We start from the raw sequence: 12,013 nt of genomic DNA, 5'->3' as shown, positions 1-12,013 counted from the left end.
CGGGTGAGGTCCATGCTGACTAACTCCACTCCGGGTGGTGCCCTTCTGTCAATTCCTATAAGTTTCAGCTTTGCAATCATACTCCCCCAAGAAGCCAAAGGCTGAAGTGTTTCCGCACGCTGCCCGATAGTCTTCGATCTTCTGACTTTCGTTCTTAATTAATGAAAACATTGTTCGCAAATGCTTTCGCCTTTGTCTGTCCCACACCGTTTCAAGAATTTAAACTCTAGCAGCACAATACGAATGCCCACGGCCATCCCTCTTAATCATGGCCCGGTTTCAGAAACCCATAAAATATAACCGGAGTCCTATTCCATTATAACAAGCTGCTGTATTCAGGCAGGCTGCCGCCTGCTTTTAACACTCAAACACATTAAATTTGTAAGTTTTTCAAGGTAAATGCTCCAGGCAGCGATAGACCGTACACCCAGCTAAGGGCATCTGGGGTCAACTTGTGGCAGGGTCCAGGACATGCGGTGGCTCACCTCGCGAGATACAACTACAAGCTTTCTACCTGCAGCAATTTTAATATACGCTAAGGTTGTCATTATTCACTTCCCCTCAAATCTGTTGCTTTATGGCCTTTTGAAGCTCGATAGTAAAAATCGCCATCTACTTTAATTTAATGGAAAATGGCAGCTTGGACATTTAGCAAAATATCTCCTCTACTTTAATTTAATGGAAAATGGCAGCTTGGACATTTAGCAAAATATCTCCTTTTAGGTGGATTGACAGAAGGGTCAGTAAATGAAAACAGAATTGTAATTTTTGGGTAAACTCTTCCTTTAACTCTTCTAAAGCAAGTTTACCTTGCAAATAGCACAAGACATAAAGCCGAAGGTTATCCTAGGCCCAAGCCAACGGTTCTCTAGAACCCTTCGTGTGCACTGGAGATGGAACACGTGACTGCAGTCCATCTGAAAGAAGAACAGATATGTTTTACAGACTGATCTCTTATAAGTCACTTTTTTTTTGCATCACATGGAGTGACATTTTTTTAAATTTGTATTTTTTTTAACCTGGATTGCTGGGGCAGCAGAGAGAGCTTCAGTGAAGCAGATCATGCACATATCATCAGCGTCCTGTTTCAGACATGCTGTGGTTTTGTCACAGCCATGCAGGCAGGGAAGACACAACTCTTCATTTTTGACTCCACCACACGGATGACCACATGGATGAGTCTTGCTGCAGGCCAGCTTTGCATACTCCTACACACAAGATGTAAAATGTAATGGCATGTTATCTCTGAAGTTTGTTAAACATTTAGTCATAAAATAAAAAGTAAATTTCTGACATGATGCATGAAAAATGCAACATGTGAGTTTCTACCTGACAGTCTTGGTCTGAACACACACTTCCAACAGCTGACAGCTCTGTGCCATTTCTGGTGCCACAGAAGCGGCAGACGTCTGAACTGCTGGATGCTGGTTTACCTGGGGGACAGTAAGATGATGCCATGCGAGTTATAACTAGTGGCCGAAAGTCACAAAATCTTACTTTGTATACATTTATTTATTTTTTTATATATCTGTCAGAGCAGTAGCCTAGCGGTTAGCACAGAAACTTGTCAGAAACTTGGTTGTTACTATTATGACATTTTGGCTGACATTTGTCATACAAAAATAATTGCTATTAATGATAATTGCCTATTAATATATGTATATAAATTACTGTTGTCATGACTACTAAAATACTGTACTATAGCAATACATTTCTCTTGTAAATGCTTCACTTTCACATCTAATTTTACTGCGGTCCAAAATATGTTTGCTATTACGTAAATTTTAAGCTTTAATACGTCACGTGGTTCTCTTTTAAATCCACAGTACGTATTATGTAAAGCACTGCAAAGGACAAATGCTGGCTATGCCTCATTAAAATGGACATTACATGGTAATTCTGTATATATTCATCTATATCAAAATCTACCGTGATGCTAGACAATTTAGAGCTTTAATTTAAAACGTATCCTAACACGTATCCGATTATTGTGTTAAAATCTTATGCATTACCTACAGATAAATCTGCTTTGATTTCATAGGTAAAAGACATAATTGTTATAATTGAGAAAAAATATAAATTAAATTCTGTTTACAATGAAGTTTTTGAAATAGATGACCTGCTGTGCTTTTAATCTGGTTTGCAAAAATGCCCCCATAAAAGGTAATTCCTCTATCTGTAAAAAAAATTTTAACAGTAAAACGAGGAAATGTCACCTGTGTGCTCACGGAACTCCACCATGGCCTTCATGGTCTTGGAGTCAGCCAATGCCATGAGCCAAAAGAGTTTGGTTCTGCCACAGCCTTCATGTAGGTCCACCTTAATGGCCTCCTCCTCCTCCTTAAACACCTGCATATGAATGAAATGTGTTAAGAACCATCATAGATCCCCAGAACATTGTTAGGTCTGTGTGTGTGTGTGTGTGTTTAGACTGACCTGTCTCTGGTGGGTACGGGTGCGCCGGTGCAGATGCAGGAAGCGGTCACAGTCAGTGCACAGGTTTCCACATGCATTACACAGAATTATGGCTGCCGTCTCCCCATCATCATGGTTATCACACATGGGCTGTGAATAAACGTCAGGGTAAAGGTGAGGAACCCGAGTGACTGTAATGTACAATTACATTAACTGTGCCCAAGGGGCATATTAGAGCCAGTGTGCTATACCATCTGCTTCTGCTGCCCATCTTTGCCCATCCAACGCCCTGAGGATAATCGGTCCACGTGGTCTTGATCCAGCACACACAGCGAGGCCAGTGCCAGCCACATCTGAAAAGAGGAAATGCAACAACCTTACATTAGTGTTTTACTGTTCCTTACCACGTTAGTGTTGCATAAATCTGCAGAAATTTTGTTCCACATTGCAGCTTATTCTGGCCAATTCCGATCCAAATAAACAGTCATCATAAGCCTTAAAAATACCTAAACTAATAAAATTTGTGTCTGATTTGAGAGTCTTTCACTGAATGAAATTAGTTGGGGAAAGTATTTTAAGCCACACAAATATGTTGTCGGTTGAAAACACAACTTTCAGTTTCTTAATATCATTGTTTTCCAAAGCACACCGTCTTTTAGGGAGGTCCCGATACCATTGTTTTGAGAATGAGTAGGAGTACCATTCTTCCTTTTTGGTACCCGCCAAAATGATTATTGATTATTAAACTGCAAAAAGGCAGCAATTTGATTAAATACATTTATAATCTGTATGTGCCTCGCGCTATAATGTGAGCACTCTGTTCAGTGTCATCTGCTACAAACAGAGCATGCGATGCTTTTAATGTTTTTTTCGTGTATGAGCCAAGGAGGAGCTTTAACAGGTACATGCAGCCCTTGTCTGCACAACACTGTCTCCTCTCCACACATTCACAAGGGATCACATTTGAAGAGCACAGCTCATGCAAACTATATATTCAGTTCATTAAATCGCAGCTTTTGCAGCTAAATAATCTCACTAGGACATAATGTGATATTAATTTGTGTGCTGAATGTATACGTAATGAAATTCAAACGTCAGATGGTATTGGAGCATTTTTACAAGCATGAGTATGGTAATTTGATTCCGATACCAGTATCGGTATTGGGACATCCCTATCATCATTGGCTGAAAGCATTTTCAACCAAAAACATATTAGTGTGGATGTTGTCTTAGTATGGTGTTCCATCTGCATAGCAAGATGAATGCAGACCTTCATGGACAATCAATCAGTTCCAGTATTTCCTATAAAAAAATAAAATAAATAAATGGATGAATGAATAAATAAATATTTAATAAGAATGTAATAAGAACCGTTTTTTTGCTTCACAAGTTATAGTTAAGGTTGGCCATGAACCTCAAAAACCTTGGCAAATCCAGAGGCTACTTCGTCCCTGGAAGCACTTATCGTAGTATCCTTTGAACTTGTAAACAAAAAGCTCTGAGTCATACCCGAGTGGTGGCAATGCAGCGCACTGGAGAACGGTGTTCCTCTTCCATCTTAGTGAGGGCAATGATGGTCTCAGCTATTGCATTTTTAGTCACCCTGGACCAGGCATCAGAGAGATGCCCCTGGAGTACAAACACATGTAAATGATGGACTAATTTCAGAAGATAACATTATGGAGTGCAAGACTACCTGTATACATTTGATAATTTATACTTGTGCAGCTGAACAGTATATCTGCTGGATATGGTTAAGATGAAGATTGGGATTCAGGATTAGATGAGCCATTATTACTCACAGCAGCCATGTCTTTGACTAGTTTAATGATGATCTCAGCGATCTGTGGCGGCATGGAGCCCTTCATCCACCAGTGACTCTCTCCACGCCGTATGTAGCTACACAAACACAGATATAGGGAAAAAAAACTTAACTGTTTTATTACTTTTAACTGAGAATGGCTTTTTAAATGTTATTCGTTACCCTCTCAACAGTTGGCCCATTGTAAAGGCTATGCCTAGCAACCAAGATTAACAATTGGCAAGTGCCAAATGAAAGTAAAAATTGGCTTCGGCAAAGAAATAAAACTATTTTCAACAAAAAAGAAGCTTTATGAGGAAATGCAACATATACATGTGTTTAAATAGAATTGTGAAACACAATAGACTGACCATCATTGATGTAAGTGCATGATTCAAATCCAAGATATACAGACTGTAACTTGGCATCTTCTATCAACTTTTGACCTTTTATCCGAGGAACCGGAATGCCCATTTTGTTTCTTTTTGTGCTGGTTCCGCCTAGCAGCTGGAGTATGTTTTGTGGAATAACGCTGCTTTGGGACAGTTGTGGATGAATCTGTTCCTTCTTTGTGCTTATGCCTCCTGTTGGTTGGAGCTTGTTTTGTGGAGTATTTTTGCAGGACACTGAATATTTGTCTGTCTGAGGAAACTGAACGGCTTCGAGACAGTTCTGTGAGTGAATCGACATGTTCTTTGTGTTTATTCTGCCTATTAGCTGGGGTTTGTTTTACAAAGTATTTTCTGTCCTGTAATTTTGCATCACAAAATTTGTGCAGAATCACCGGTCTTGAGCAATCCGATAGCAAAGTTTTCACGGGGGCTCTCGTAGGCATACATGGACCTTTTGAGTTTAGAGGGATGGACACCGTTTGCGCTGTCGTGTGTGGGGTTAATGCGCACGTTTTTCTTTTTTCTGTTTGTTTGGTTTTGCTCAATTGGAAACATCTTAGTCTCGGATTACACCCTGGTGAGTTTAGAAGTGTTGCCACATATGGAGAAAAATAAATCATATCTAATGTATTCTTTTGCAAAATCCTGAAAACCAACAAATGTTAAAGACTGAATGAAATCAGTGTTTATATGGACACCAACTTGTCCTCAGTATCTTCTGTGGGCATGGCTTGGGAGGCATTTTAGGCAGTTCTTAGGGGTCGGATCATACAGTATGCCTCATTCATCAAAAAATCCAGAGCACGAGAACTCGTGGAGTTGGAAGGGAATATTAAAAGTACAGAGGCAGAGCTGAATGTCATCTGATGGCCTCAGATCATTTAAATACAGATGTAACACTATTTTGTCACGGAAGGTGGAGTTTTGACTATTCAGGGCAAGACAGTCATGTGTCGGCAGACAAAGCAGGAAAATTTCTGGCTAGATATATAAAGCAGAGACAGTCTTTTTCTACCATTACCTCAGTGAAATCTCCAGGTGATGACATTTTTACCTCGGCCATTGATATTAATAAAGCCTTTAAAGAGTTCTATATTGATAGATCCACGTCTTTGTCTACTGATGAAGATATTTGAAAATTTGTGGAACCATTAGAACTCCCTATATTGATGACTGAGCAAAAATATTCTCTTGATTCTGAGATAACCTTGAAGGAGCTTGATGAGGTAATTAAGGCCTTACCTGCAGGCAAGGCTATGGGGCCAGATGGTTTTGCCGCTGAATTTTTTAGATCTTATGCTACAGAATTGGCTCCAAGCGTGTGTACCATCCAATTTCACTGATCCAGCTAGATGTAGAAATCTTGTCAAAAAATTTGGGCTAACCGATTAAGTATATTTATGAAATCTCTTATACATATAGATCAGGTGGGGTTAATTTGAGCTGTCACTCTTCTGATAACATTAGGCGTTTCATCAATATCAGTGGCAAATGTTCAGACTCTGGTCGCCTTAAATCTTAATGCTTTCACTTGATGCTGAAAAGGCATTTGATATGGTTGAATGGGATTATCTTTTTAAGATTTTGGAAATGTATGGGTTCGGGAGTACATTTATTGGTTGGATTAAGTTACTTTATAGACACCCTGTAAGGCTAATTTAAGTTTGTGTAAAGAAAACGCATATATATGTCTAAAAATATATATTTTTTTCGTTTGGTAATTAATTTTTTTAATTTAATGCTTTTTTTTGTTTGGCCATTTATTTTATTTATTACAGATAATTTTGCAGACATTTTTTCAAAAGTAAAATAAACAATAATTTTATAGAATTGGACTATGTTAGTGTTTCAAAAAAGCAAACATGTGTTTTTCTCCTAGTATTGTGTATTTCTTTTTAATTTTAAACATCTAAGTGCACAGAAATATGTTTTTTGTATTGTGGGCTAATTCCATGACAGCCGTCTATTATTTTGAATGGTGTGGAAAAGAAACTTTAATAAATAAACGGATGGCTACCATGATTAAATTAATCATAAACAGTGGCCATTCATTTGTTCTCTATGCACTTGTTGATGTGCATAATACAAGATATTAGTGTTGGCACTCCTGGAAGTGTCATGTTTGCAGCATCAGATCTATATGCTGTTAAGATCAATCCATAATCATGTACAATAAATTAGCTTTCAAGAATGTATAATGTCGTCATGATTAACACAGGCTAACGATTGGGGTAAACTCTGTCATGTGACTACATTTTTGCGTTAATTCCAAAAAGGGTTTCCAAACCAGTTTTTCACAACATTTGAAGTATCAACATAGAGTTTATGGGCTAGAGTTAAATGGGAAAATACTTTGTGAAATTTTTGCAATAATTTGCATTTCCATCAGCTTTAATTTGATGCGCTAAAACTTTTTCTCAAAAAATCCTTGGATGGAAACATAGTTAATGAGAGAGAGAGCAGGTCAGTCAATCATAACAGTGGGCATGTACTGTCACGTCTTAAAGGAGAAGCAGCACCAAAACAGAGCCTTTCTGACAGTCAGAATGAGGGTGGGAAATGATCATGTGGCACACTGACCTTGAGTTAAAGATCATGGGCAAGGTGACTGTAGTGACTCCTTTGCCTGCAGCCATACCAGCTGTGCCCACTATAGTGGTGCCCTTAGCTTTGAGCTGCACTGTGAGGGCCTTGCCGATGCAGCCCAGGAACATATCTAAAATGCCCAGTTTGGTCCAGTCAGCCTTCTCAGTAGAGTGAATGATGTCACTGATGTCTGCTGGTGGCAAGGCCTTCACCCCAATGACACTGGCCAAGCGCATGGGAGTGACCTCCGGAAGAACGCGCCTGAGCAATGACGTTACCTGCGTGGCAAGAAAAAACAATAGTTAAGACACAATTTTCCATAGATTTCTTGCTGTAACAAATGTGCAGCTTTGTGAAGTCTGATTCATTTTAGCATATCAGTTTTGGTCAAATGAATCAAATCAAAATCATTGTTTCATTGAAATGGTTCAAATTGATTAAAATGTTTAATTTAGTTTCAGTTTTGCAGTACAATTAAGCAATAAGCCACTAGAGGCCGTGTGTTACTGCGATTTCAAAACTTTGCTGTTTGTTTGAGCAGCCCAACACAGCAACATTGGCTCAACCTATGGCAAGTTTGGGATGGAAATATCTGTTTGTTTTCCTCGCAGTTGGGCCATTTACAAACACTGTGAAAGTTGGCGTCATTGAAAAGAGCCAGTTCAAAAGAATGTTTTGTTGGTGACGTGAGAAACACAAACCTGTCTCTGGACACGTGGTGAGGCAGTGTGAAGCAAGGAGAACAGGTCCTGCAACAGGGTGAGTTGCTGGGCAAGATACTGCCTGCCAACGTTAGATCCACTCAAGGCCAGCACCATTGATAACAGCTCAAAGCAGTATGCATCAGAGGAGGCGTCATCGTCACTGGGCTGAGAGTTTGCATTCTCCTTGCTGGAGATGGCATGCTCCCATTCCTCCCGCACACGTGTGGCCTCCATGCGGATAGCCTGGACGATATGAGCACATACCTGTGGAGGCAAACAGTCAGAAGGATGCGGAATAACTTCCATTTCACATACATTTGTCTGGAAGCTCAGAGGAAAAGGATCTACCTTCATGTTCATTGTCTACAAAGGTAGCATCCTAACTTAAATAGAACCTCACAAGTGACCAATTTGAATGCCTTGCATAGGCAGCAACTCTGTGCATAATACAAATAGTGCCACATATAACTACATAAAATACAAACACAAATACTGGGTAAAACACTCCATTTGTAATTAGCCTCAAATTTTGTAATCCATATTTTTTCACTCACTTTGTTCACCATCTTGGATGGACTGTTTTACTGGCCTCTTTTGAATAAATTATGTCATTGCCTTTTCTGCAAAGAATAATCTGCAATGCATCCTTAGAATATGGCAAAAAAAAAAAAAGGTATCCTAGAAGGCAGCAAAATCAAGCACCCTACTTCTTAGAATTTCCTTTGCATAAGTAGCAAACCTGTGTTCCTTAAAATACTGCCTACATAAGGAAGCACACTAGGTTTTGGAACAGAGCCATAGAGAACACCATGGTTTTGTTACCTGTTTCTGAAGGTTGGTTAGCTTGCTCCTGCTAAATATAATGCCAACCATGTGTTCCTTCAAGTCTGCATCAGATGGAGCCTGAAGAGAAAACATTTGTAATACAATTAAACGACTTAATCTTGTGCTTAACACTTGATAGACCATTTGGGAATGGTTGCAGTAAGCCACCAAACACTGCATGTGCAGTATTGACCTTGTCTTCTCCTTCTGGTGAAGAGAGCAGGTTCTTCTCCTCTTGTTCTGGTGTTGGTTCTGCATCCCCACAAATTAGTTTTCCAAATACCTATACAAATAGAAAAAAGACTATTATAAAATTTGCAGTCCCTCAAAAAATAAATTTAATTGAGTTTTTAAAGGCGCTTTCACACTAGAGCTTTTGGTTTTAGACATCATATTTAGATTAATTTGGTTGGTGTGAAAGTGGTCTTCCAAACTCTGGTGCAAACCAGCGAACCAGAGTCGGCTTGAAAAGGTGGTCTTAAACGAGCCACCTGTGACCAATTGTGACTGAATTTTGCAGGTCTAATTTCAGTTACATAACAACAACCCAAAACAAAAGCACTGCACACTGTTGCTTCCAAATATACTTGAATTTCAGTCCCAACTCAAATGTTGCGTTTCAAGTCGAATGCCCATTGTTACAGTATTAGCAAATACTGAGACCTTATCGAGCGGCAGTATTAAAAGAACTTTGGATGTTCATGCTTCACATGTCAGGCAACCAGAGATGTTCCATTGAGCACAATGTTTAGGATCTCATAAAATTCATGCTATCCACTTGTGATTGGATCATCCAAGAAGGATGTTAACACTAGGTGCAAAGGGAATCGCTGGTATAATGTAAAAAAAAAAAAAAAAAAAAGAAAGCCTGGAGTAGGGCGAGGGAGGTAGAATTGAACTCATTTTCAAAACAACCTTAATGACCTGATTAAGAGTTCTTTTCAGACAGTTTCGACTCACCTGTGAGGTAATAAGGCGGAACACACGTAGTGTCTCAGTCTCACAGTTCTTCTGCTGGGCCACACTGGATGATATCTGCCCAGCAATCTTAATGCTGTCACCCTCCTTCCAGCCAAGCACTTTCACCTGCCGTACCCTGAGGGTGTTCTCAGGACCCTTAAGCTCGATCTTGATCACATGGTGGTCTCCTCCTGGCAGCTCACTGGTTAACCAGCCCATGTGCCTCGAGTCCAATTCAATCTAACACAACAAAATCCATTGAGTGAAAAATGAGCCTGGAGGGACCCAGATGCACATCTTGTGACCTACATTTCCATGCATACATGCTTTCATTATTGTTTGGTTGCTGCCTCATGACTAGGAGTTTACAGCATTGGTACAGCATTTGTTGACCACAAAATTAAATCAACATGCAAAAATATAGACTAAATATCATACCTGTTTAATCCTGCAGAGATCTTCCACAGCCTTGCCACACAGGAACGTCATTGACGTCACTTTATTCTGACAGAACAGAGAGCACAGGTTATGTAAATCATTGGCTGTATACTACTACATTAATATGGGAAAATCATCTAAATCAATTAAAAGCAGAAGGGAAAGTTGGATGACGCGGTCAAGCCAGCATGATGCCTGTAGAGCATTCATTAATTTGAAGCCTGAGATTGGTAAACTCACTCCAATGTCACGGGAGTTGTCTACATGGACAGATACATAGGATGCATTGACGCCTTTGACACAGCTGATGGTGATGCTCTTAGTTTTGTTCTTATCTTCATCTCCAGACTCCCAGAATGTCTCAGTGGAGCCGTCAGTCAGACTGCCGATCATGGCTGGTCGGCTGGATGTTTTAATGTCCACCACACTAGTCAGATCTTTCAGACAGGTCAACACACACATTTCCTGCGATAGAAAACAGCCAAGTTAATGTGTGCAGCAAGACAGCAAGTCTATGCTTTCAATCAACACAGATGAAGTAAATCCCACCTGACTGATGGCTTCATATCCTGATTGTACACTGATGTTAAAGCTCTCCTCACTGTCCCCATCATCTGATTTGGACAGGATGTTGTTGATGTGGTGGAACACATTACTCTGGTGCAGGAACTGATGATCCGACTGTTTGAATTTGAGGCTCCAACACCTGGTGTCACAGAAAAAACTAATTAACAAACTTCAGTACTCAAGGAGTTACCGTTACACTAATGCCTGCTAGAGCGACCCTTGCAGCAACACTGAGAAGGCAATATGAACATATGATTTATTATATGTTTTGAATTGCGTTCTGACACACTTCAGGAATGCAACAATGCACAAAATAAAGCTTGCATAGCTAAAAGCATTAGTGTTCACATTCTTGTGTAGGGTGTGTTTTGGGCCTTAGGGTTAAGGGTTTATCCATATCCCTAACCCAAAGTATGAGCAATAGTTCTAGTGATGCTTAAAGTCACAATAAAGTAAGATAGTATAATAGATTTGTGCTGGTGGAGCTCTGTGCGTAGGGTCAAGATACCTAAGGGCCATCTGCTGGAGTGAGCTTCCACTGGGTAGAGACATCATGAGGTCAGAGATGGTCTGGAGCAGACGATGAAAGGTGTGGGGCAATGGGTGAGCCGCCTCTCCTGCGATGATTATGTCAGAGAGAGGGTGCTCACAGACACCCAAATCCTTCTCCTGCAAGACAGAAGAAAACCTCCCCAGTCAGAAACCATCTCAAGTGAACAGTGACTTGTTAATAATCCATCTGCATTGTTATAGTCAGGTCACACCTGCTCAAGGTTCTCCTTGTTTCCTTTGTGCTCCTCATCCTCCTCTTCTTCCATCTCAAAGGGAGATGGGGTCAGAGACGAAACAAAGTGCCACAGGATATCGTGGAGGGAGGTGGTCTGAGTCACGTTGCACAGCAGCCAGTTAAAAGCCTGAGAAGGAAAAGCAGAACAAAAGTTTGCTAATTTCATAATTACCACACCTTTTGATCAATTAACTTGCATGAGTTAATGAGTATGCAGTCATAAAGAGAAATTTATAGCTGATGAAAAACAAACTACCAGTATTAACTAGAAAAATCTTCTATTCACTGAAGAGTTTTCCACGACACTCCCGAACACTACCCCATTTGCCATTGGTCAGAAAATAACAGATAGTCCCACCCCAAACTCCATTAGATTAGCCAATGTTGCTATGTTGGGCTGGGTGGGATGCTCAGTTCAATATCTTGATAGCACTTTCAGAGGAATCAAACTATGAATAGGTTACTTAAAGCAGTCTCTACATATTAACCTTTAATATTCAGGACAGTGAAAAGACGACTTGAAAGAGTGAGACATGAT

At 40.0% G+C, this 12,013-nt stretch overlaps 1 protein-coding gene across 4 annotated transcripts in view; it reads right to left on the bottom strand.

The window, feature by feature from the left end:
- The window catches only part of LOC127654801 (E3 ubiquitin-protein ligase MYCBP2), a 141,298-nt gene that overhangs the window by 4,821 nt on the left and 124,464 nt on the right, over positions 1 to 12,013 (bottom strand). For all 4 annotated transcript variants that reach the window (XM_052142237.1, XM_052142238.1, XM_052142236.1 and 1 more), the window contains 18 exons: positions 11,453 to 11,602; positions 11,197 to 11,357; positions 10,671 to 10,827; positions 10,362 to 10,586; positions 10,122 to 10,187; positions 9,684 to 9,923; positions 8,917 to 9,006; positions 8,721 to 8,801; positions 7,896 to 8,162; positions 7,189 to 7,472; positions 4,218 to 4,314; positions 3,925 to 4,044; positions 2,667 to 2,768; positions 2,437 to 2,565; positions 2,217 to 2,349; positions 1,330 to 1,433; positions 1,020 to 1,208; positions 810 to 917 (listed from right to left, as the gene is read on the bottom strand). In XM_052142237.1, the coding sequence (XP_051998197.1) occupies positions 810 to 917; positions 1,020 to 1,208; positions 1,330 to 1,433; positions 2,217 to 2,349; positions 2,437 to 2,565; positions 2,667 to 2,768; positions 3,925 to 4,044; positions 4,218 to 4,314; positions 7,189 to 7,472; positions 7,896 to 8,162; positions 8,721 to 8,801; positions 8,917 to 9,006; positions 9,684 to 9,923; positions 10,122 to 10,187; positions 10,362 to 10,586; positions 10,671 to 10,827; positions 11,197 to 11,357; positions 11,453 to 11,602 (2,703 nt within the window). The remainder of the gene's footprint in view (positions 1 to 809; positions 918 to 1,019; positions 1,209 to 1,329; positions 1,434 to 2,216; positions 2,350 to 2,436; positions 2,566 to 2,666; positions 2,769 to 3,924; positions 4,045 to 4,217; positions 4,315 to 7,188; positions 7,473 to 7,895; positions 8,163 to 8,720; positions 8,802 to 8,916; positions 9,007 to 9,683; positions 9,924 to 10,121; positions 10,188 to 10,361; positions 10,587 to 10,670; positions 10,828 to 11,196; positions 11,358 to 11,452; positions 11,603 to 12,013) is intronic.

This window comes from Xyrauchen texanus, chromosome 14, assembly GCF_025860055.1.
Source record: "Xyrauchen texanus isolate HMW12.3.18 chromosome 14, RBS_HiC_50CHRs, whole genome shotgun sequence".
Lineage (NCBI taxonomy): Eukaryota > Metazoa > Chordata > Actinopteri > Cypriniformes > Catostomidae > Xyrauchen > Xyrauchen texanus.
The sequence above is the reverse complement of the archived record's forward strand: the minus strand, read 5'-3'. Positions and strand labels throughout refer to the sequence as shown.